The following is a 24554-nucleotide window of genomic DNA, read 5'->3' as shown; positions in this document are numbered from 1 at the left end:
CTCTTATCAGATCCACCTGTTTCTTCTGCTATTTATGCCACCAGTTCCCGGCCCGTGGTGCCAGATTATTCAAGCTTCCAGCGAGTCTAATTCTAGCCTTTCTCTGTATGTGTTTGTTCTGCCTGATATTGACCTGTTTCTGCCCCTGGACTTCTGACTTTTGGCCGCTCTTGTTCTGCTCTGTTTTGCCTGTTCTGTTTCTCTGGATTTCACCTGTTATTATACCTTCTGGATCCCTGGTTTTCTCTGTGTGCGCTGGCTGCTGCTGATCACTGCTCCTCTTCCCTCCTGGATCTCTGGTACAGGCTCAGTTTCAAGCTGGGGTGCTCAGCTCCTCTGGACTTCACTCCTACTTCTGAGCACAGACTGAATTTTTCCAGGTTGTTGACTTTCAGCTCATTGTCGTTCCCCTTTTGAGCTTCAGAAGGAACTGATCTGAGTCCACGACCTCGAGCGTATCCAGTGTATCCAGTGAATAAACTCCTTTGAAGTTATCACTGTCTGGCTCGTCTCAATTCTGGGTCCAATTCTCTGAGCCTCTGACAGAAAGATTTGGTTAAAAGTAATCTAACCTCTTGAAAATGTATTTATGGATTGTGATTTGATCCTTAAAGAATAAACAAAGTGATTAAAAAAAGAAGACAGTGAAAAAATAGCATAAGTAACTCAGATAGTAATATAAGCCTGGACTCACGATCCTATAACAGATGCTGTGTTTAGAATGGGAGTCTATCCTACGCACAATGAAAAGACATGGCGGGGCCTGATGTTCCACAAATGTTAGTTTTTGTAAGGCAAAACGTTAGGCAAATGTTAGGCAAAACGATGGAGAGTGATATTGCTAGATGGATCGATGCGACATTGACAGTGATGCGGTTGCTGTATTAGACTGTCGGTGTGAAGAGGGAGCTGAGTTGGAGGTAAAGCTCTCAGTTTACGGATTGATCTACGTTCCCACCCTCACCTATGTTCATTACCATTGCGTTCTGCATTTATCCCCTTGGGGATCAGTGGGCTGCCATGGTGTGGTGCCTGGGGAGCATTGTGGGGTTAAGGGTCTTTGCTCAGGGACAGAGTGGCAGTCTGTGGGACTGGGGCTTGAACTCAGAACCTCAGATTCAAGGTTCCAGGCATGTCTTATTGGGAGGCCCAGGACACGCTGGAGGGACTATGTCTCTGAGCTAGCCTGGTGTCGCCTCGGGGTCTCCCCAGCGCAGCTGGAGAAGGTGTGTGTGGATCGGGAAGTCTGGGCATCTCTGCTTAGACTGCTGCCTCCACGACCCAGTCCCGGATAAAGCGGAAGTAAATGGATGGATGGATATTTTGCAAGACAGAAAAAAAATATGAATGCATTATAAGATAAAAAATTTTAACTACGATCTCTAGTTTGATACTGCAAATTATTAAAACCTCTAACAATAAAGTTTTAGCAGTGAGCTGAATTTGAGTCTTATTGCACTCTCCCACTGTAAATATTTGTTTTTCATGAGTATAATTTTTCATAATTTGATAAAGGTTCAAAATATTCCTAGAATTCTTTATAAGTGTTAAATCTTCCTTGTTTTCAAAACTAAATTTTTCTTAAACGAGTCGCCACAGTCTCCAGAGATGTTTCCATAATGAGGAGAGATGGGAGGACCTCCATGTTCCTAATGACTGATGGATAGCCCTTGAAAATGATGCCACATTTACATGATGAACGACTCATGATGAACGGAGAAGTATTGAGCATGACATGCAAGGCCTCTCACTGCTAAAGGCAATGAGGGTAAGATTCATAACAACGTGTTGACAGCTATCATTTGCATCAAAAGGTTTCTCCTTTCGATTCATGTTGCTCAGCCTGGCCATCAGAATAATGAGAAATGATGATGCCAGTCAGTTTGGGTATCTACTCTGAACACAGAACAGTGTTCTTATGAATGAATTCATGTGAGATGATGACATGTCAAAGATGAGGGGAACATAGAAGCTCATGTTTAAAATCTATTTACTTAATAGTATGTACATAAAAAGCTGGATTGCCACAATAACTTTATTGTACAAACCTATCCCAATCAACTTAAATGCAATGATTAAATACACTATAAGAAAAAAAAAGGTTTTGATTTGGAGCACTGATAACCTGCATGCTTATAAACAGCAAGTGGTGTGTTATGTTTCCCTCTAGACCGTGGCTACTGTGACTGTGGGATGTGTGAGTGTGACGAAGGCTGGTTTGGAGAAGCTTGCCAGTTTCAGGAGGAATGTAGCCTATCAAGCAAGAAGAGCCGGGAGCTGTGCAAAAACCAACAGGGGGTCGTCTGCTCCAACAGAGGTACTGCAACCATACATCAGAACACAGATCTTAAAAAGCAAGGTTTAGATAGCTGCAAAAACTAGTGACTTGCTAGCATGCAAATAGTGGTGCATAATTAGTGAATCACAAAAGAACTAATACATACACCTAAAATAAATAGAATCTTATGGCGTACTGGGAACAGCCAAGAACTTTGATTCATGTTATCTTAAGCATTATTACAGCAGTTTTGTCAAGGCCTCAAAGGTTTCTTGGTCAAATTTGTCCAACAAAATTATTAAGACCAGGAAACTCACCAGGCCATGGATACCAGTGGAAAATTTACAGTAAAAGCATGATTGGGTTACAAAATATTATCCTTAGCTGTGTACATATCCAGGAGCATTATTCAGTCCAGCATCAAAAGATGGAAAAATACTGAATTTAACACATCATTACTGAGATCAAAAGTAAGAATTATTTATGCAGAAAACAAACAGTGAACATCAGCTTGAACACAGTACCCCCACTGAAAAAAGATGGTATTCTGTGAAAAACAAAAGTTTAACTGTTCTCTACATAGACGTGCAAAGTCAGAAAAGTATGCAACACGACATTTATGTATTTCAATCTGAAAAACTCACATGAAGAGAAAAGACAATTAGAAGAAATGTATTGATACAATTACTTGGTCTTTGGCGCTCAGACCTCGGCAGGAAACATAGTGCTGAATTTTGATAAATATGCATGGACAGGAGTAAAGAACAGGGCTGTTTCCCCCCAAGACCTGAAACTGGTGGTGGAATGGAGATAGATGTATTTGGTCAGTCTGTAGACTGCTGGTTAGTGAGACAGTATGCTGAGCTTTATGGGGAGATCCAGTGGATTGCTTGAGCTGATACTAGAGCTTCACTCAGGGACCTGGAAGATGGAAGTCCAGTTGGATAACACAGGTTGAGAGAACCTGTCCATGATGAGCAAGCATGAAGCGACAGTGGAGAGGAAAAGCTCCCCATTTAGAAGAAACCTCTGGCAGAACGAGGCTCAACATGGTCTTCTGCCAGACTGGTTGAAAGGAGGCATGGAATGCAGTAAGCCCGGGAGGAATGACACTCTGATGAAATTTTTGCTACGATGGAGGAGGAGGGGCTGGAGGTGGGTTGAAACGGGGTCATCTGAATAAAGTCACACAGCGCAACCACCGCCTGCGCACTCGGTAGCAGACGAGTTGCGGATCGGAGGCCTTTTAAGATGAACTTTGGATGCCGATTGGCTTTCTTGGAGGCGTGGTTCAAAGATGATTAGATGTGTCGTAGGTGTAGGCGAGCAATCAGTTTCTTCAGTTGAACTTCCGCCTAGGCTCCTTAAAGTAAAGTATAAAACAATCTCCGATTTTTTTTCTTCCACTACTCTGTGTTAGTTTATCAGAGAGAAAAATAAAACATGTCACATGACATACCTTTGCAGAGCACTGTTGCAGAACAACTTTTAATAAGTCTCTTTCTGGCTTGCCCTCTATATTAAAAAGCTAAAACACAAATACGTTTGAGAAGCTGTATCACATTATTTAACGTTAGCAAACTTTACATCAGAAGACTGTTGTCATTATTGTCCATGTGTAGCGGGCAATCCTTAATGCCTGCCATCCAACCTACACACTGCTCACACTTGGTGTGTTCTTAGCGAAGATAGACTGATACATTGGCCAATCGTTATTATTTGGCCAATTTTTTCACTTTGTTCTTGTTATCAGTATCGGCCAATTAGGGCTGATACAATAGATTAGAATTGTCATTAATCTATTATTGAAATCATTCCCAAATAACAATCGATTAATAATAAGTTTAATTAACTAGTCATTGATTCTTTTTTTAACTTATAAAGCATAGAGACTCAAACATGCCATTAGCTATGAGAGCAGTACACTCAGCGCTGTAATTATTTCTTCAATATACTCTATCCGTAACTTCTCAAGTTGCACAGTTTTACCTTCAGCTGGTTTAAATTCTGAATAAAATCCTCTTTAAGGAACTTTTTTAATACCTACTACTTCTTAATCAATTAATAAAAAAAAAGGTAATTAATTAGCGCTCCACCAAGGAGATAATGTTTTCATTGGCCCTGGTTAATTTCTTTGTCTATTTTCGAAATAACAAACAAAGTTATGGATGGATGTAGCCGAAATGTTTAGAGAATTGTGACCGACAACAAATTATTCCATTTCGGTGATGATAAGGATCCGGATCACCATTCAGATCAAGGACGATTTTGAAAGATTCCGTAAATACAGATTAACTTAAGATGGAAGTCACAATATGTCGGTAAAAAATGCTAATTGTTGGAGGTCTGCACTATCTGACTGCTTTTCTAGTTTTTATCATATAAACAGAGAAAGCGAAAGCCAAAAAACGACAGCTCATACAATTGATTGGCTGGGCTGATGTGAAAATAATCAGTATCGACATCGGCTTAAGAAATTTGGTATTGGGCACTTTCTGGTTCTTAGCCATAAGCCATGATAATAACCTTTTTAATAAGCCATATTTAATAACTGAACAACTGCAGTTTCCTTTATTCCATAAAACACAACATATTTTTACGGAACCCTTAATCAGATTTCATTTTTGCCACTGATCCAAGTCATTAAAGATGGGCATAGTTTAAATATCCACAAATTTATGGTGCAGTACAGTGTATGCCAGATTTCAATAGTATTTCATGGTAAATCAATTTTACCAAACCCAGATATATCTTTATTTATGTATGGTGGTGTATCATCTCATATGATCCTCTGCATCGTCAAACAAATTTTTATTAGGGTTATAGATTAATACTAGATTGTTCGTAAATCAGCTTGTGTTAATTAATGGTTCCAAAATCTTGTTGCGAAGATATTTTTCTTGCTGTGTAAACCTAATGTTTAAGCATCCAATATCTAAGTAATATCTTTGAAAAAAACCTGAAGAATGCAACATTTTATTAATTTAGCCTCTAATATCATGTCTATGAATATTTTATTCATAATGTCCATCTGTATTGTCCATGTCTCAATGCCATGGATAATGTTGGGTCAATCATTGGTCTCAGCACTTAGGCAGTTGCCCATCTGGGCTCAGCCTCTCCATGTGTTTGCAGTGTTTCCAGCTAAATGAGGGATAAACAACTCTCCATGGCTCTGTCCGTATCCATGTGGTATGTGTACAAGAGTGCATCAAAGCATGTATCATACAAAATGTGGCCTATTCGATATGTAGAAATGCAAATGTATTCACATCATGTGCTTTTTTAGCCTTCTGCTTTTGTAACAACTAATCCAAAAAGCTCCAGCACACACGCAAAAACACATCACCACTTTTGGTTGTAAAGCAGTGGCTTAAACCTGTTGGTACCTGGTGCAAAAATACTTCTTTGAGTACACAACTGTTAACCAGCTGAATTCTTTAACCACTTTGTGTTCTGCATCAAATTTTTTTGCTCAGATTTGACTATTTGGAAGCAAGTAAACCTGGAATCTTGACAATTAACAATAAATCTGTGTAAGAATTTATTTTTTTACAGGGACCTGTCACTGTGGGAGCTGCATGTGTGACAATAACAACGAGAAGGGTTTAGTGACCGGACGCTTCTGTGAATGTGACGACAGTGAATGCCTGGATGAGGACACGGGAGAGGTTTGTGGAGGTAGATTATGCTCACAGTTGCTCTTTTTTACCTCCAACTCTTTCTAGTAAGACTTCAGTAAAGAGTTGAGAAATAAAGGATGTTTAACATTTGAAGATAAGACATGACAGGCTACAGATTGTGCAGAGAGTTGCAGTAATTGTACTACAGTAATTCTGCATTTTTATTTATTTGGTGGATAACATTTGTTCCTGTACCTCTGCACCACCGGTAACAAGATAATGTAGAACTTGACAACTAATTTGAGATGAACAGTTAGCTTTTGGATGTTTAGAATTAATGTGTCAGGTGTGAAATTATAATAGGCTCCACGTTTATATGCATCTATTATGAGTAATAGAACAAATGGAGCACAATGCATTTCCTTGCAATGGTACAGTTGAACTTTGTCATATTTTGTCACATTGGAATCTACAGTGTCTTTCACTGGAAATTAATATGACAGACTTTTACAACTTAACGAGCTCATAGCACTTCAGTAGACAAATATTATGCTACCTTCAAGTTTGATAGGATGAATATCTAAATAGGGTCATATTGTTGTTTTTACGAAAGCTTTCTATCATGTTGGTTTGTAGTTAGTTTTTTTGACCATCATGCAGGATCACACAGAGAACCAGTGGGTTTTAACATTTTATTTACAAAAGCAAAAAAAATCTGGGATCGTAGAGCTGCAGGAAGTCATCTCGTTGATCTGAGGGGATAATGCTGACTGATCAGGAAGTAGTTGATCGATGACAACTGATGGCTGATTGGTTTCCTTACTTGAGAGATGAGGGGGAGGTACAGTAGCATGGATCTGTGGGGGCTTGATTCAGCAGGCTTTGCAGACTATACCCCAGAGGTCCAGGAAAATCTTAGTGAGATCCGAGTACATTACTTGCAAGAGATGTTGTGTTGGAGAGCAGGCAGGCAAGAGATGCATACTGGGAACTGCGGCACACAGGTAAGACCTTTTCAATGAAGATCGGAGATGATCTTCATGGAAGAGTTCACTGGTGGAACAATAAAAAAGTCCACATTAAGAGAGGTTCACAAGAAGATACATTTTGAGAAAGATATTCCTGGTTTAAGTCTTAGGCTGGAATACCATCATTGGTAATCATCCAACCAAGACAGATGATCCTTCACCTCCTTATAAACATGTTAGTCATCTTTATTAAGAATTTTTCTCACGTGTGCAGCAACACGGCTTGGCCCATCTACCAGCAAAGATCCTCTTTGTGACAAGAACCATACCAGAAAAACAGACACACCCCAGAGACCCTTACACTTTATCCTTGCCTTTCTTTCAAAGAGGCTAGATTCTAATCATTTAAAGATTGTGATTTGCCTAGATTGTCCTATATTGTACTGCAATTATTTTCTAATTATCATGAAGGTAATTGTTGTTAACAGATTTTCAGCAGATGCAAATGCAAGCCATATTTCTAAACAATTTTTTTTTTAAACTGAGTGATTTTTATCATCTTAATAGTAATTGCAATACTTGTGGTTTCACAGCTGAAAAAATATAATCAGGAGTGATATAGCTGAAGATTGTTTAAATGTTGAAATGTATCTGTCAGTCTTCTACATGACAGCTTATGAGTTCTTCCATGTCCTCCCAGGCCATGGCCAGTGTTACTGTGGTAACTGTTACTGTGCTGCTGGTTGGCATGGAGACAAATGTGAGTTCCAGTGTGACATCAGTCCTTGGGAAAGCAAGCGGAAATGCACCTCTCCTGACGGCAAAATCTGCAGCAACAGAGGTATGTTTTACCTCTTCACTGTTGGTATATGATTCCGAAGCTTAGCAAAAAATTATTTTATTAGCTGGAAAAATACATAACTACTAGTATGGAAGATCATACATTATTTAACTTAAATATATCTTTATATGATGACAACATTTTCATACATTGAAGAATTGTAAATTCCTTTAACTTTTGCCACCAGAATCTTAACATGCAAAGCTAATGGTTTACCAAAATCATAAAAAATTGAATACTGAGTGTTGGATATGCTTCAGAGCTATTAGAATAAACAGCATCACAGTACTGACCATTGTATTTGTTTTACTTAGTAAAAAGAAACAGAAAAGAAAAGAAATATACATTCAGCATAGCCACACTTTAATTTCTTGTCTCTTTTAATCATCTGAGGGATAAAAGTCACTTGGACTACTGTATGCCCATTTTTCTCCAGGTTATAAAAAAATTATTTGTAAAAATCATAATCATCTTTACCATCATAATAATATCATAATTAAGACAGCTATTAAATAATAATTAATCAGGCCTGTGACATGAAGCAGTCTCTTGTAATGAATTAAACAACTACAGGTTAATGTAAACAGTTTAAAAAGTAGGGTCTGTGGCCTGTGTTTAATGTTTCCTGGCTGTTTCTGTTGGCATATGTAACAAGAAAATACTGGGTCATGGCTTTTCTTTTAGTTTGACTAACTCTAACTGTTAAAGCAGTCAGAAAAAATACAGAACTAAAGACAACCCAGGTGCCAGACTCCCTTAAAAAGAATCATGTTCTGTGAATCATCAGAGCATGGCGAGCAGGCAATCAGAGGACCATCTCTTTTATGTTAACTGAAGTGTCCCTGTGGGATTTCAGTGAATTTCTCTAGAATTAATTACAGTGGTCTGACTGAGGGCTTGCTAAATGGTTGGATGAAATGAGTCTACATGGGGATCCCATCACAGAGCTGCCTTTTTTAAGTGCAGAGGAGTCAGAGGAAAAAAAAGAGCAATGAAATGTACTAAAATGACCTTATCTGTGGTGTAGATGTTTGTTTTCCCAGTAAAATGGCTTTGGGAAATTCAGATCATATATATTCAGAAATAACTGTATTGCAAAAAGTTTTACAAGTTAAGTTGTATGTCTAAATGAACATTTGAATCATGTAGAAAATATTTATTCAATTGTGAAAGTTAAATAGAACAATGCAAAACAGTTCTAAATCTTTAAACATCCTAAATTATTTAAATTAGAACAACATTTAACAAATGCACCAATTTTATGTTCAGAATGTTAATTTTTCCATTGTACATCAATCCATGTTTTGAACATCTTTTTTGCCTTATATAAGGATCATCTAACTTTGTTTCACAAAGGATAGATTATAAATTACACACTAGAGTCAAAATATTACATTTACTCACAACCAAAGGTTGTAAAAGTGACTGAGAGAAAGAAATACATTTCTTCAGTAAAAGTGTTTGTTTGGGTGACCGTTCCTTAACGGTATAAAATCTTTTATTTCCGGGTGGATTATCTAAATAAGTGGTCCTCCTAAACATATCACAGATACATCCCTTAAAACCATTCTCGTGATATGTTTATGTAAATGCTGTCCTACATGCTCATCCCGTCAGCTACTTTTTTCTGCGCATGCACACTTTCAAGCGTATATCTGTGGTGAGCTACGGTTTCAGACAGTCATTGAAGCGCACCTTTCTCACCGTGGTTCTTTAAAAATGGCCAAGGGTTGTAAGAGAAAAAGTGTCTATGAAGAGTATGAGAAGAAAAGAAAGGCCTCAGAAGATGCAGATGTATCCCGGAATGCTTTGCCCGGAGAGCTCTCCTTGCAAAGCTTTATGGGATTTTCTGTCACACTCGCCGTAGACTGTCACTACCTAACAGTGGTGACTTATAAAAAAAGAAGGCGCAGGCACCATGCAGTGGAGGAGGAGTTACGTTACCAACAGGGAGCAAAAAGCAGTGATCCTCTGTCCGGATGGTAAGTTAACTTAGTTCACTATAAAGTCCACTATATAGTCCCCTCTCTATATAGTGGATGAGGAATTTAGGGGTAAGGACGGATGTTTTTTTTTAAAGTGGAGAGGTGTTTTAAAAAGACGAAAATCCTCCACAATACCTTTAAAGTAACACAGTCAACATATGTTGGATGTTCTGAGGACTAAGCCTAATGCTAGAGTGACCGGCCATTAAGGTCATGTTACCTACACTTTAAGACCAGCCCTCTTCGAGCCAATCAACAAACAAGTCTGTTTTAAAAGCAAATAAGGGATGTGTCTGTTTAAACAGGCTTTGATGTTCTCATGAATACTCCTTTTTGACTGAAATGTTTTATCTTCTGTTATTTTCTTGAGTTTTGTTAATTGATTCTATTGTTTACACACTTTAGTCTGCATATATGTTTTAAAACACAATGTAAATCAAGAGATAAAGCAAATTATTTGATATTCAGAAAAGTGTAAATATTATTGCTAAAAACATGTTACCAACAACAATTGTCATAAAAAATCTATTTGGCTCTCTGCATGATGTGTATATGTTTGGGTGGCTTTTTTTCCCCAAACTGATGCATATGATTTTAATTGTGTGGTCTAATTGAATCAAGATAGAGAGATTCTATTTGCTCTGTAACCCAATTTAAAGCTTACGTGTTCATTTCCTAGAGCTTTTAAAATCAAGCAGATGTCAAAGTCTGGCTTGTGCTCATTTTGTGGGCAGAGGGCAAAAACATCATATTATGGACTCGAACAAAAAAAAAAAAAAAAATTAATTACAATGGAGCTGAAAATGAACAAAAAAGAAATTGCAACTCTATTTCAATACTTGCTAAACACTTGCTAAACAATAGCAGGATTAGGTCACCCTATGCAAAATGAAATAGGAAATTAAATAAAAAACATGGAAACAGGTGAAAAAATAAATATTTCAGAGAACAGAGGCCCATACCATTACGCAAAGTCACCTAGTGTGAATAATTCCAGGTTATTCAAATTAACCAATCCACAACAATAAGGATTAGCGGTACCTCTAACTAAATCCAGCTTTTACTAATCGTGAATTTTTTAACGTATAAAGTGGGAGGATCAAGGTAGCAGACCAATCATCATAAGGGAGAAGGGAGAGTGCCATATTTCTCCTGTGAGGAAAGAAATCTCATCTTACTGAAATACAAAGAGGAAAACAAAGCTTCCAAGGAAAAGCCAAACACAGTGACAGCATGAAAGAGGTGGCAAATAGCATGGCAAAAGTTTGCTTACTGCATAATTGGGCAAGTTACACATCAGTGTCATTTTTCACAGTCATGCATCCCAATCACTATACAGATAAAATTCTTGTACCCTTCTTTAGTCAAGACGACTTGGATATATAGATTAAAATAAAACACAAAAATGTAATTTATGTGGTTAGTTGGACTTCCTAATTCCAAAACGTATGGGCTACAATAAAGTTGAAAACACAACCACAACTTCTTGCATCATATTAATACAATAAGTGATAAGTGAAAAGATCCTGATTTTTGAGCTGTGTAACAACTCAGTTGAAATCTTCTTTTAGGGGAATAGTTGATCTTGGAGGTTATTAAGAATTGGTGAGAGAGGACGAGTTGTGATGAAATACTGTACTGTCATTCATTCATTCATATTCATTCATTTGCACAAGGTCCAAAGTATGAAGTTAGGAATGTGTGGGAGTATTCACATTTTGAACAAAGCCAAACGTGTTTAAGATAGCATTAAAGACTGAATTCAAGCTATCATCTTTTTTATTGTGATGTTTTTTTGTTTAAGTTCATCTTTTTCTCTGAATTAAATCAGGTCTTCAGTGAAGAAAGAATTTCCTGAGATGAGATCACTCGAAACAAGCGCTTAAGAAAGCACTTTATAATGTTTATGTATTAAATGATTTAAAAACATAATGGCTTTTACAGAATGGTAATCTTACTCAGACCAGAGGGATTGCATGGATACAATAGAGCATTGGGCTCGCTTGTCAGAGAGTCAGTAGCAGCCTTGAATAACGGTTAAAAAATTATACTTTTCCAGGGTCACACCCTGCTGCATCATCCTATCTTATATCATGATGTCATGTTTGTAAAGGTGGAGACCTCACTGGCTCCAGCTATATCAAGGTAATTCACAGGGTTTTATGACAATGCTCCCATTCCATTCCCAAAAGTTTATGCTTACATAACAAGAATGATTACTATTTGTCCCAACAGAAGAACTGTCCTAATTTCATAAACTGTTTGGAAAACATTAGTCTTGACACTTAACAGGCAGGTAATCTTTGGGCTTAACAAGCACACATATGCATAATAAAAATAATCCTAACACTCGTTAAGAATGAATACAGCTTTGTGGTGCCAGACAGTCAGGGTTAGAGCTGAAGTTGTCTGGCTAACCCAGTAGTGGTACAGGCCTCAGGACCATGCAACTATAGTTGTAAAAATAAATAACTAAATAAATAATTAATATGAACAACAACAATAAAAATAATAATAGCACTTAAATGTGCAGGTACTTTGTATAAAGGTTGTTCATAGAATCCATCCATACATTTTCTGTCACACTTATCCCAAGCGGGGTCGTGAGGGGTGCTGGTGCTTATCTCCAGCTGTCTACGGGAAAGATGCGCATAGAATATGTAAGTAAATGAAAAACTGAAACAAAACAGTCATTCTTATCATAAGAAACTCCATACTGTGACCCTGCTTTACGTAGTTTTTACTAAGAAAATCAAAGTGTGGAGGTCTCTTCTGATTATAATATAGTTGTTCTCAATTATAGAAACCTTGCAGCCATTTCCTCTGCATTATTCAAAACTTAAAGGACTGTGAAACAATTCTCACTGATTATAACCAATAAATTAGGAGGAAGGATCATATAATTAAGGGATGATTTGATATGATTATCTCGTATAGATCCAGGGATGTGAAGTGTTTGATTCTGTGTGAGATGCTAAATGTCTTCTTTTCATCTAATCTGACACTCCTGGATAAATGGCTTGATTATCCGACAGAATGCTGCAGATAAATCTCTTTTATCTCATCAAAGCATCAAACATCCTCTGATTTGGCTTACCTAGTCTTCCCAGTAGACAGCATAGAACACACCAGATGCTAACTGCCAAAGGCTACTAACATAACACTGTCTTGTCTTCATCACATCTATGCTGACAGCTGCTCAAATGTTTTTGTTTGTTCATTTTAATGTTGTTGTTTTTTTATAGATGCAAGTGGGTTAATGCCAGGATGATAAGGTTATGATTTGGATACAGGTATTTTTAATAACTCTATGCAGTTCATTCATCAGTCTTCTAAAGAGTGATAGAGGTTAGGAATGCAAATGCCACTCTTTCTGTTTATCTAAATAAATAAAACATGGATGGCAGACAGATAATTCATAGGTCTATTAATCCAGGACTGCAGGGTTATAAAAGGACGAGGAAGACTGAATGCTGAGCCATAGGGTAGACGTGCGGCAGCCTCAGCCCCTCAGGCCTGCCAGCTGGCCTTCTCCCCTGGGGTTCCCTTTGCTCTGTCTCCCCTGATAAGAGGAAATGGGTTTCCACCAGCTGCTGCTTTGCTAATGCCTAGGCTAAGATGTTAAACAAATAAAAAGAGGAAAGTATAAAGATAAAGTAAACGATGAAAAAACTGAAGAAAATCAAAATAATGTTATTGTCACTATACAAAATAAATGAATATAACAGCAGAAAGACAATTTTTTATTTCTTTTTATAATGTATAAATATATATTTGCCTTGTTTGTATGATGGAATTATTCTAGCAAACCAATGTTGAAAGTCTTTTAGAAAGAACACTCATCAAATGACCTTTTACTACCTATTAATAAGAACAATCTGCTGGCTCCCTAAGACAAACAACAGTTTTTTCAGTTTGCACTTAATTGAAGTGGGGCTCACTTTATTTTGTTGGGACTGTGTGTCCTACAGTAAGATGTTCCTAACTTTGGATACATAAAAAAAATATGTAAAATAAAATGAATCACTTCTCCTTTGTTTTTTTCTTTGTTTTGCTTTTTTTCATGTGAAATTAACATTTTTTAACTATTGTAATTTGATGGTAACAAATACGAGGGTACAGCCTCATTGCACTACGGAGGAACTTCAACACCAAACTGTGTGTCCCGACCTGTCCACCCTCAATACCATCTTGCCGGGCCGAAATGGCTGCCGATTGCATTTTCAAGGGTATTGCTGCCAGTCAAACCTCCAATAGGCCCATAAGGTACCTTAATACCACATGTAGGAACATTAAACTGATTCAACCATCGCACTCAAAACATTTGATAGCAATAGGCAAAAATTTTTTACTGTAGAGGGAGCTCTGGTGCTGGCATTATCCACTTAATGAAGAGCACCAGATTTGTTATGGCCGCCAGGACCCTTCAGCGGTGTTAGGAGAAGATGGCCCAGAGATGGATGTCAAATCTTCCCCTCCAAATGGAACAGTAGGTCTGCTTTGACTTGGAGTCGCCATGGCTCTCTGTCCAGCAGACTGATGAGCAACAAGAACCAGACCCTCACAGGCCTCGCGTCTTGCAGGAACCAAAGTAAAGGGAACTCCGTGCTGCAGATGCACTCTGGAGCACTGCACAGTTTAGAGTTACTAGCACCCTGTTCTGCTGCTCCATGTGGAGGCTACTGAACCACCACTGTAAGGGGCATATATGAAACAGCCGCAGAAGAGTTAAAGCTGAGTCCGCATCCCCAGCAATCTCAACCATTGGCAGACTAGGAGTACCTCTCCCACCTGAAAAGACTGGAGCATGGGGTAGATTCTATCCATCCTTTCTGTAGTCAGCCGAGCCAACATGGCCACCAAATCTTTATCATGCTGATAAAGACTGATGCTTGACTGGGATCAGGGAACTCTTCTGACTGTTCACCACTATCTCAAGAGCTTTGACATAGGCCAGGACCCTTGACATCGCTCAATCTTTAGGCAGAGATGAGCCAGTCATCTAGATATGGTAGAATATTAACCTCAGACCAGCACAAAGGGATCAAGACTGCCTTGATGCACCTCATAAAGATTTGAGGGCCTAAAGAAAGCCCAAACGGTTGACCGAAAACCCATTTGACACGCCATTGAAGGCAAACTGCAGATAAAAGCAGGTAAAAACAGTTGTACTACAACCTGTCAAATTGATAACCTTAAATTAGGTATTTTTGTGGTCGTGCACATGACCACTTGCTGATCACAAGTGATGAAAAACCAATGTTCAAAGCTATAATATCACTCTCTAAAAGAGATGTGTCGGGAATACAAATATACCTTGAGATATTTTAGTACATAAACAGGAAACTATGTCAATTTTCCTCTCATTTATTAATTCTCTAGTGTTGGTTTATCATTTTATTTCAAAAAATGTTTTTAGAAATTAGATCTAATGAAGGTATAATGATGATGATGATTCTTTTATGTGGCTATAGTTGCCTTTATTTTGAATGGGCTGGAGAGAGAGGGGAGAATGCAACAAAGATCTTGACTCTGATCCCGGATGTCAAAAACTGAGGAAAAAGCTCACATGTTCTACCCCTGCACCACCACACCAAAAAGAATAACATTGTTGACTGGAACGAAATGTAAAACTTTGTCTTTAATGTAATTGTCACAAAATCCTCAAAAGACCCGTCATGGGAATAATGTTCTGTGGAGAAACATGTAACGGATGGGATGCTTATTTTTTAATTTTTTTTCTTTAAATTAGGGACTTGTGTATGCGGGGAATGTACCTGCCATGATGTAGATCCCTCTGGCGACTGGGGTGATATTCATGGAGACACCTGTGAATGCGATGAGAGGAACTGCCAATCAACATATGACCGATACACAGATGACTTCTGCTCAGGTCAGAACGCTGCTGTCATAATAATACTGCAGTGTAACAGCAAAGTCCCATAAATTTCTCATATCACTTTAAAAAGTTGAGGTTTTATGATGTCTTTTCTTCTTAAATCATATCTGGTTTCTTCTTGTCCACCTTCATTTTTCCCTCTGCTCTCTGGGCAGGTCATGGTCAGTGTAACTGTGGCACGTGTGATTGCAAAGAGGGATGGACAGGGAAGAAATGTGAGCATCCACTTAGCTGCTCACTGTCTTTGGACAGCAGTCTGAAAAAATGCAGAGGAACATCAACCCTGCCTTGCAATGGACGAGGTATTCATTCTTCTACAAAGTATCTTCTGTTGGATTTACTGTGCTTAAACCACACAGCATAAAACATAGAATTTACAGTATGTTACATCTGCTTTGGCTGCCTTAAAAAGGCTTCATTATTGTGATGCGTTTTTCCATATATGCAGCATTTTTGCTTGTGCTAAAGCTCAATTCACCAGAGGCCAGTTTTTTACTTTAATTTCTAGCCCCCACCTTTTGTCATTTCAAATCAGCATGCTTCGATTTTATAGCTATTTACTTAAAAATTGCCTATTACTTAACTTTTTGGTTCGTTAGTATTTTACAAAGTTCTAAAGAAAAAAAAATGCTTAAATCTTATGTGTGTTCAATAGCGTGTTATTCTAGACATATTTTAATTAGATTTACTTTGGCTTTGATTGAACTGAAAACAAGTATGTATTGCTGCATTTGTATTTTAAACGTTCCCCCAAGCTTCAGACTGTTTGAAACTGGTTTACTTGAAACAAAAACGTTCACTTGGACCAATGATGCTATTACCATGTTTGTTTGTTTTTATAGCTAAATAGATTAATGGTGAAAAACAATACTATATGACAGCTATTTCAAACAAAGCCATAGCGTCCTGCCAGTGAGATGGGACCAGTTTCACAGGGAAATTAGGGAAACTCAGAGTTTTCTGTTTCACAAAGAGTTTCCTCAACCTCTGTTTGTGTTACCGAAGTAAATTGTTCCCCAGAGCTAACCTGGGAGGGAGCAGGTTTTCCTTAATTAAGTCTGACCCAGTCCCCAACCTTCTTATAGCCAATAAAGAGATAATTAAATTTTCATAAGGAAAGGTATTGGAAAGGTATCTTTATGAGCACTACCGTTTCACCTCACAATCCATGCATCCACAAACTTATCAGTCCTCACATCTGCAGCACACAGACTTCTTTAACAGGTGTTAAACAGAACTTGATATTGGTGAGAGCACATTAATGTGTGATAACGATATTGTGGAAAATAACTGCACTGTCAAACAACACTATAGAATGGCTTCGGCTGTGCCTCCCCTCCCTGTCTAATAAGTTTCTCATGGCTGATAATATGCAGCTTATAATTGATAACAGCCGCTTCGGATGTCTAAAACTGGAAGTATTTTTACTCTTTACCTACTTCATAGTTTTTAATCAACTTTATTTACAGTTTACCTAATTTAAAGGATTAATTCTGCGTTTTAAGCGAGTTAATTCCAGATGGTTCAATCACATGGATTTGATGTGGTGATGAAAAACAACTCAGTGACACGATATGAGATTTATTTGTTTTGGATTAGTCTAATAAGAGCAACATGCGGAACTAAAGAAATTATTTTCATATGACACATAAATAGATTAAGTAATTCCGTGGGGGAAAAAATGAATTACTTGAGGGTTAGGATTGGGATTAATTCGGTGATAACAACTTAAGTAATCTGGCCATTCTATGGGACTGATAACCGCTAATAATGGCCATTTAATGGGATGATAACATCCAAAGCAGCTGCAAAAAGCCACTTAGTATTTACCGTGCAATGGCAGATTAAATCAAAATGAGGAGGAACCACATGAGATGATGAACAAGTCCTTCCTGTTAGAAGAAGGTTTTTGCATTTCATCTTAACCTGCTGACATTTAATTCAACTTAAATAACTTGTCCCACTACTATTCATGTAACTAGTGTACATCATAATGTTATTGTGGTTACAACAGGCTATTGCAGGCCATTTTGATACGTATTAGTTTGACTCTATATGTATTTCTTCATATCATATCATTTATAAATGTTTTCCATTTCAAAATGAACATTTCAAACAAAATGACATTTGTCAAATCTAAAGTAAACCTTTTGGATGTCTAAAAATGAATTTCAGATTCCTATATTTCTATTGTTACTGGTCATCATTTCTATTACTTTGATTAAAAAGAAATGTATTTCATGTATCAGAAATATATATTCAGTCAAGTTGGTAATGTGAAAATGACCGCTTAAAATGTGTTAACATTCCTAGATATATAAAGCTTAATTCCTACTAGTACAATTTTGTCTCTTTACTTTCTGAAATTCCCTTTCTCCTGGCAAAAATGTAATTTAAAACATTTATTGTTTCAGGTCAGATTGGGAATGTTAGTTTGATCAGGAGGTATCCTATTATAGTCATCTACAAATGGAACAACAGAGAGGAGAGTGCTTTTATTAAATGTCAAAGAGGCCTGCCATACATGTAAAATTACACATTAACTCAAGTAATAATCTTCTCTAAAGCCATATCCCTCTCCTTTGTATCTGATGACTCAGACTGATGAGCGCTGTTGCTCTGTTTTTTTAAACACATATTCCATTTTTGTTTTTAATTCTGCTTTAAAATCTCTACTTCCAGTGGGGTGAAACTGGCACTTCCTGTTGCCTCATGTCATTGTGACTTGTCGAATCGGTGCTCCACTGATAATAACTTTTCATACTTGTTATGTACATGTTTAACTCTAAGTGGACCTACTTAGAGTTGATTGAACTGACATGCTGCAGCCATTGTGAAATTGAAAAAAACTCAGAGTTTCCAACCTTTGGCTAGATCTTTTTAGAGTTGAAGATTTAATTTTCAGTTTGTTAAACATGTTTTGTGAAATGGACCTGTGTTTTATGTACTGGTCTGTTATGAAGCATGGCTCCATTACTCTATTAATTATCAGCTTACTTGAAACAGCACTGAACTTTAAACCATCTTGGCAATTTAATATTTATAAAAAAAAATAAAAAAAAACTTTTCACCGACTAATTTCTCCTCGCTACTTTATCTACTATGACAATCTGAAAGAGGTTGCAAATAAGAAAATCATATCATTCATGAAAAGGATTTATCTAATTACTGCTTAACTAAAAGTATCCTTGGCAATAACTAATGATAATCGACTTTTCTTATTTGTTTAACCACTGTATGCTTATATTCTAATGCAGATTCTTCAAAACATGAATTGTGTTTAAAAAATCTGGAAAAGGTCAAATGTTTTCAGCAGTAGCCATGATTTAAATGTTAAGATATAAAGCCAAGAGAGAGCCTTTTAGTTATATATAACAAGGTGTAATGTCTGCCACTGTTCTGTCTGAGAGCAGGTTGTTTGCTAAATTGATACTATTTCTGGTGCACGCTAGTTGCTTTATTGTTGGCACCAAACTTTCTGCTCAGTTTTTTTGTTGATCGAACAAATAAATTGGAGCGCAGCATTATGGCTGTCCTCTGATGTGTTTCTTGTACATTTATTTTTACTTGAAGGAGCAGAATCAGTCAGTGAAATGTAATTTATCTGTACTGTTGCTCTGCTGATGTTGTCTGTGAACATCTTTGTAGTTCAGTGCTGAAAACTTGACAGGTTCAGCAATTACAAAGAGAACTTGATAAATCCTGATGAGTTACCGATTCAACCTAATTAAATGTACAGGTGGGCCACACCACAAGGACTTAACCTGCCCAGACACATCGCTTCTGGGTTTGCCCGGTGGATAACGCAAGGCATTGATTTTATGTTTTATTTCACTGTGGGGGAGGTCAGTAGGGACTCTGCTGCTTTTCACCAACTGCTTTGTTCCAAATCTAAAGGGACGACATGTGCACTTTTGTGTGTTGTTTGTTTTCATAGCAGGCATAGATATCCCTCACACTCATAGCTGCTGATTAAATCAGGAACCTGAAACCATGCAGGACCTGGCTGCTACCATGGCGATAACTCTATTATAAAGTAAACCCCGCCATGGGACAGCATTGGATCTACGGCAATAAGTGCAAGCTTAAAATAGGACCATTCTAGTGTTATTTTAATATATGAGCTACTTATTGACATTTTGTATGAAATAATTTTGAAAGCTTTAAACTCACACCACAACAAAGCTGAGGACTCACCATGCACTTACATTATGAAACAAAAAAAGATAAACTTTTGCTGGGAGAGTTAATTAACTTTTAATTCCTTTAGTGGTAACCCTAAATTATCTGCAAATGTTGCAACAAAGCGGAACTTCCAATTACTATGTGGGAAAAAAACAAAAACAAATGCTTTCTTCTCAGTCCAATTACTCAGTACTGTGCATTCCCATATTAACCACAATCTTCAAATAGCTTTTAAGTAATTTATGTTAAAAACATTTTGTCAATTTACCATTGCAATTCAAACTCCTGTCTCATTAATTTACAAAATCTGATCTCCAGTTAAACATTTTAGCAGTTTGTATTAGTTAGAAATATATAATTATGAAACATGGAAGAACCTGTTACTGGAGATATTAAGATATGCCTTCCTGAGACACTATAATGGAAGTTCTAGTACATACTGTACAGTATATGTCTTTTAGCTCTGGTTTATTGCTTGAATATGTCCACCATTCTAGGTCAAATAGCCCTTTATTGCTAGGATTTAAGAGGTTGTGAAAACACTGAAAAGGGACACAGAGCCAGGGAGCAGTTTAGGAGAGTCCAACACATAGTGAAAAAGAGGGAAAGCAAAGGAGACAGACGTTGAAAATCATTTAGGCATGGATGAATGCAGCTGGTACAGATGGCAGCTTAAGCGGAAAAGCCTTGAAATCTGAGGCAGCAGCTTCAGAGCCTTTCTTCCTGGGAGATTGAGACAAGATTCTTGTGGATAGCACATTCTTTATACTGTGGTATTTCCTCAAGGAAACACCTGCTTACAACATTTCTATCTCTGGTTCCTCCGGGATCCAGGATTCCTTGCTGTGTTTGAAGTTGCTTATATTTGACCTGAACATAGTAATGCCAGAATTGCTTGACTTTGTTTCTGTGTTGTTTACAAGATACACATCATCCATTGGAGATCCCTAATGATTGGATTTAGAAAACTAGCCAGTTAATTAGTTTGTGCCACATCATACATGCAAGTGTCGCATGGATGTTATGCTTTCTTTCAAAATGCAGGAACAAAACATAATAACAGAAAAAAAGGCTAAAGGAAAGCTCCTCACAGCTGATGAGCTTTCCTCACATGGATTGAAAGTTGTCTACCAACTGAAGTGAAAGTCATTTGGTTTATAAAATGTTTCGATTGTCCTAATCATGAATTAGTGTTTCTGATATTTATCAGATTAGATTTTGTTTAATTAGGCGTTGAAACCTAATTTAATCACGTTCCTTATGAGATAGCTTTCAGTCAGTGGTGGAGAGTAGCGGAGTACAATTACTTGGTTACTGTACTTAAGTAAAATTTTTGAGGATCTTTTAGTAATTTTTAGGGGGGGTACTTAGAACTTTCACTTTACTACATTTCTAGGAAGCTTGCTACTTTTGGCTTAGCTTTGATCTTGGCCCCTCTATATTTCTCAAAAAGTTCACCGTATCTTAAAAGTTCAAGTATCTTAATTATATCTTTTTCAACACTCCTGGGTCAAATGTAGCTCATTAGAAGCATATGTAGAACTCTGACATGCTGAGGAGGTAGTAACTACCTCCAGGGGTATAGCGACCATCAAATTGCCTCTACTTTTGGTCGCTTCTTGGTGCAGGAAATCCAGGTTCTTACACGCTCTTAAGGCAATGTACAGATTGGGAGATAACTTTGGGAATGCCCCCATTTATTATGCACACACACTGAATGTGCCTGTATGAACTCCCTACAATGCCTCGGCATGCTCCCGTTAATGTGGCAGATGGTCACCTAAGGGATATCCTCCTAGACCTGGACTAAAGCGTCCACCAACTCCTGGATAGTCTGTGGTGCAATGGGATGTTGGTGGATGGATTGAGACATGATGTCCTTTAAGTGCTCAATCGCATTCAGGTCTGGGTAATGGGCGGGCCAGTCCATAGCTTCATCTTGCAGGAACTGCTGACACACTCCAGACACATGAGGTCTAGCATTGTCCTGCATTAGGAGGAACCCAGGGCCAATCACACCAACATATGGTCTCACAAGGGGTCTACGGATCTAATCTTGGTCCCAGTAGAAGTCATGCTACCTCTGGCGAGCACATGGAGGGCTGTGTGGCCCTCAAAAGAAATGCCACCCCACACTATTACTGACCCACTGTCACATTGAAGGATGTTCCAGGCAGCAGATTGCTCTCCACGGTGTTTCCAGACTCTATCAAGTCAGTCATAGTAGCTCAGTGTAAACCAGTTTTTATCTACCGTATTAAGGCCTGTCTCCTAGTAGTGCCTCCCACCTGTGGACACTGAGCTGAACAGAGTTGTCAAGTAACAAAGTACAAATACTTTGTTACCTTACTTAGAGAGGAAATTTTGGCTATCTACACTACTGGAATAATTATTTTTTAGATAACTTTTTAATTCTATTCCTTACATTTTTTTGCAATTATCTCTGCTTTTACTCCTTTAATTTTAAAAATAGTACTAAGACTCGTTAGTTTTGTTTTATTTATGCTAACTTTTTTGGGGGGGCCTGTTGATATGAAAAAAATAATAAAAGAAGTCTGTGAGACACCAGGTCAGCCAAGTAAAGCTAGCCTATTGTTGGAAGCCCTTTCAAGCCAGGACAGCAGGCACAAAGCAAGGAGCAGGCTCAGGGAGGTGATCCCAGCCTCAGGACCCATGATATCCACCTTTACCTACTCAAGTCCTGAAAACCGCTGTGCTATTCCTAATCTGGGCCACCAGTATAGCCGGGAGCAGAGGCAGGCCAAACAGGGGAGCACAGCTGCTGGTGGGCCTTGCCTCAGGGCTAGGCCATCCATGCCAGGTCAGCAGGCCTACATGTGCTCTAGCACACCATATAAGTTATGCCTAAAATGCCAAAGTGAGATATGCTAAATAAAAAAAAAAAAGAAAATAACAGAAAATACCAATTCATCAACAGTTTTCAAAAATGCATTTACCAGCTTCCTAGAACCATGCCACTTTCAGAGTTAGCTTTAAAAAACAAATTGCACATCTAAATTGAAACTAAACTGTCATGAGTTGATGTCTATGCAATAACAGCGTGCAAATTGTTTGTAAAATGTTATTTTCAATTGTTCAATCATCTAACAAAACAAAAGAGATACAAAACCGGTTTCAAAGAGAAACAATAATGAGATAAATAATGTGACACAAAATGGGTTAAAGAAGAATGGGAGGAACAGGAAATGACTTAAAGAACCAGAAAGGGAATGATTACTGGTACAAGGAACTGCTGAAATTAAAGGGGAACATTTTCCACTTTAAGCTGATAAACTAAATGTGGATCAGCTTAAGGGGAACATGTGTATTTTAGTGTAACTGTCAATTGTCTTTGAGGGTGAGTATAAGAATATGGTATTACTGTAGATGGTTTATAAACTGTGATCAGTTAAAAAAAGCTTGGTTTAACTGTTGAAATTCTACACTCTAAGACAATCCACAAAGCTTTATTTTTAATATGATTTTTTTTCTGTGGTCAGTGTTAGAGAGATGAATTTCCCTTTTTGAATTCATTTAAAATTCTTTCCAGTTTCATAGAAATTGTCTTAAATGTAAATCCTTCAATGTCTCACAGTTATCAGGGTGTACTCTAAAGGCAGCATGGCAAAGAAAACAAACATAAGCACACGTTGTGATGTTAGTGGATTGTTGACTGCTCTGATAATTGATAAGACGAGGGTGTTATGACATCAATGGTTACTAAGGTAACTGAGTCCTCAGAGCAGATGGCAGTATGTGGTATATAGTGGAAGAGGGACGGCCATATTATATCTGCATATATGTGTATGTTTAAAATGTGTGGTCATAGAAAGTCTCAGTAATACATACAGCCAACACATTAGAGGCTGTTGTCAGTCAAGTAGCTCAATTTGTCTCTTGCACTATTTGATACCACAAATTTCACACACCAGGTCATTAGAAGATAAAGCCATGCAAATTAAGTTCTGGAAGTATTTTGAGATTATTTAAAAAAGTAGGAATTTTATTTGATGGAGACAAATTGTAATTTGTTGAATGTCCTCTGTTGGCTACTTAATTGTATTCTTATTTTTCTTGGCTGATTTATATAATCGTTTTGCACCATTTTCTTTTTTTATTTGTGCAGGTTATACATGGCTATAAAGGATGTTTCCCTGAGAATATTCCTTGTACACATTGTATCATTTTTCAAAGTATTTTCATGTAATTCAAATTCCCCCCAAAAATTAAAAGCAAACCACTGGACTTTTGCTTTCCGAGTTTGAAGATGTTTTGCTTACCATCCAGGAAGCTTTCTCTATTCAAATTGTCTGGAGTAGCGTGATCTCAAGGCTTTATAGAGTAGCCCAACAAAAGCCTTGTTAGGGCTTATAAAACATGCAAATTGAACTTAAAACAGGTCCACCCCTCACTAATGGGGAGTCATTAAGGTCATTGTTGGCATGCAAATTAACCGGTAACAGGGTCGTTATTGGCCTGACTTAACAGGTTCGTTTAAGGTTGGTTTTCCTCTCTTAATGTAAATAGCTTCTCCATGCTCCTTTTAATTTAACCCACTACTCTTCTTTGTCCAAAATGTGAACATTCTGGTCCTCAAATGAGTTTCCTTTGTCCTTAAACTGATAAAGGTTCTCAATCATCCAGGTCATAGTCATTCCGTAAAAATTCAAAAAATATCCACTGGACTTGGTTTTCAAGATTTGAAGACGTTTCGCGACCTCTCCAGGAAGCTTTCTCAATTCAAATGTCTGGATCCGCAGTGAGTTTGAGTCTTA

At 37.6% G+C, this 24554-nt stretch overlaps 1 protein-coding gene across 1 annotated transcript in view; it reads left to right on the top strand.

Moving 5' to 3' along the window:
• itgbl1 (integrin subunit beta like 1) overlaps positions 1-24554 on the top strand; it is a 71371-nt gene that overhangs the window by 24429 nt on the left and 22388 nt on the right. Inside the window, exons 3-7 of the mRNA XM_015385983.1 lie at positions 2171-2317; positions 5837-5959; positions 7570-7710; positions 15448-15588; positions 15750-15896. Of these exons, the coding sequence (XP_015241469.1) occupies positions 2171-2317; positions 5837-5959; positions 7570-7710; positions 15448-15588; positions 15750-15896 (699 nt within the window). The remainder of the gene's footprint in view (positions 1-2170; positions 2318-5836; positions 5960-7569; positions 7711-15447; positions 15589-15749; positions 15897-24554) is intronic.

This window comes from Cyprinodon variegatus, unplaced genomic scaffold, assembly GCF_000732505.1.
Source record: "Cyprinodon variegatus isolate N-32 unplaced genomic scaffold, C_variegatus-1.0 Scaffold353, whole genome shotgun sequence".
Classification (NCBI taxonomy): Eukaryota; Metazoa; Chordata; class Actinopteri; order Cyprinodontiformes; family Cyprinodontidae; genus Cyprinodon; species Cyprinodon variegatus.
Note: the sequence above shows the minus strand (reverse complement) of the source record. Positions and strands in the feature narration are given on the sequence as shown.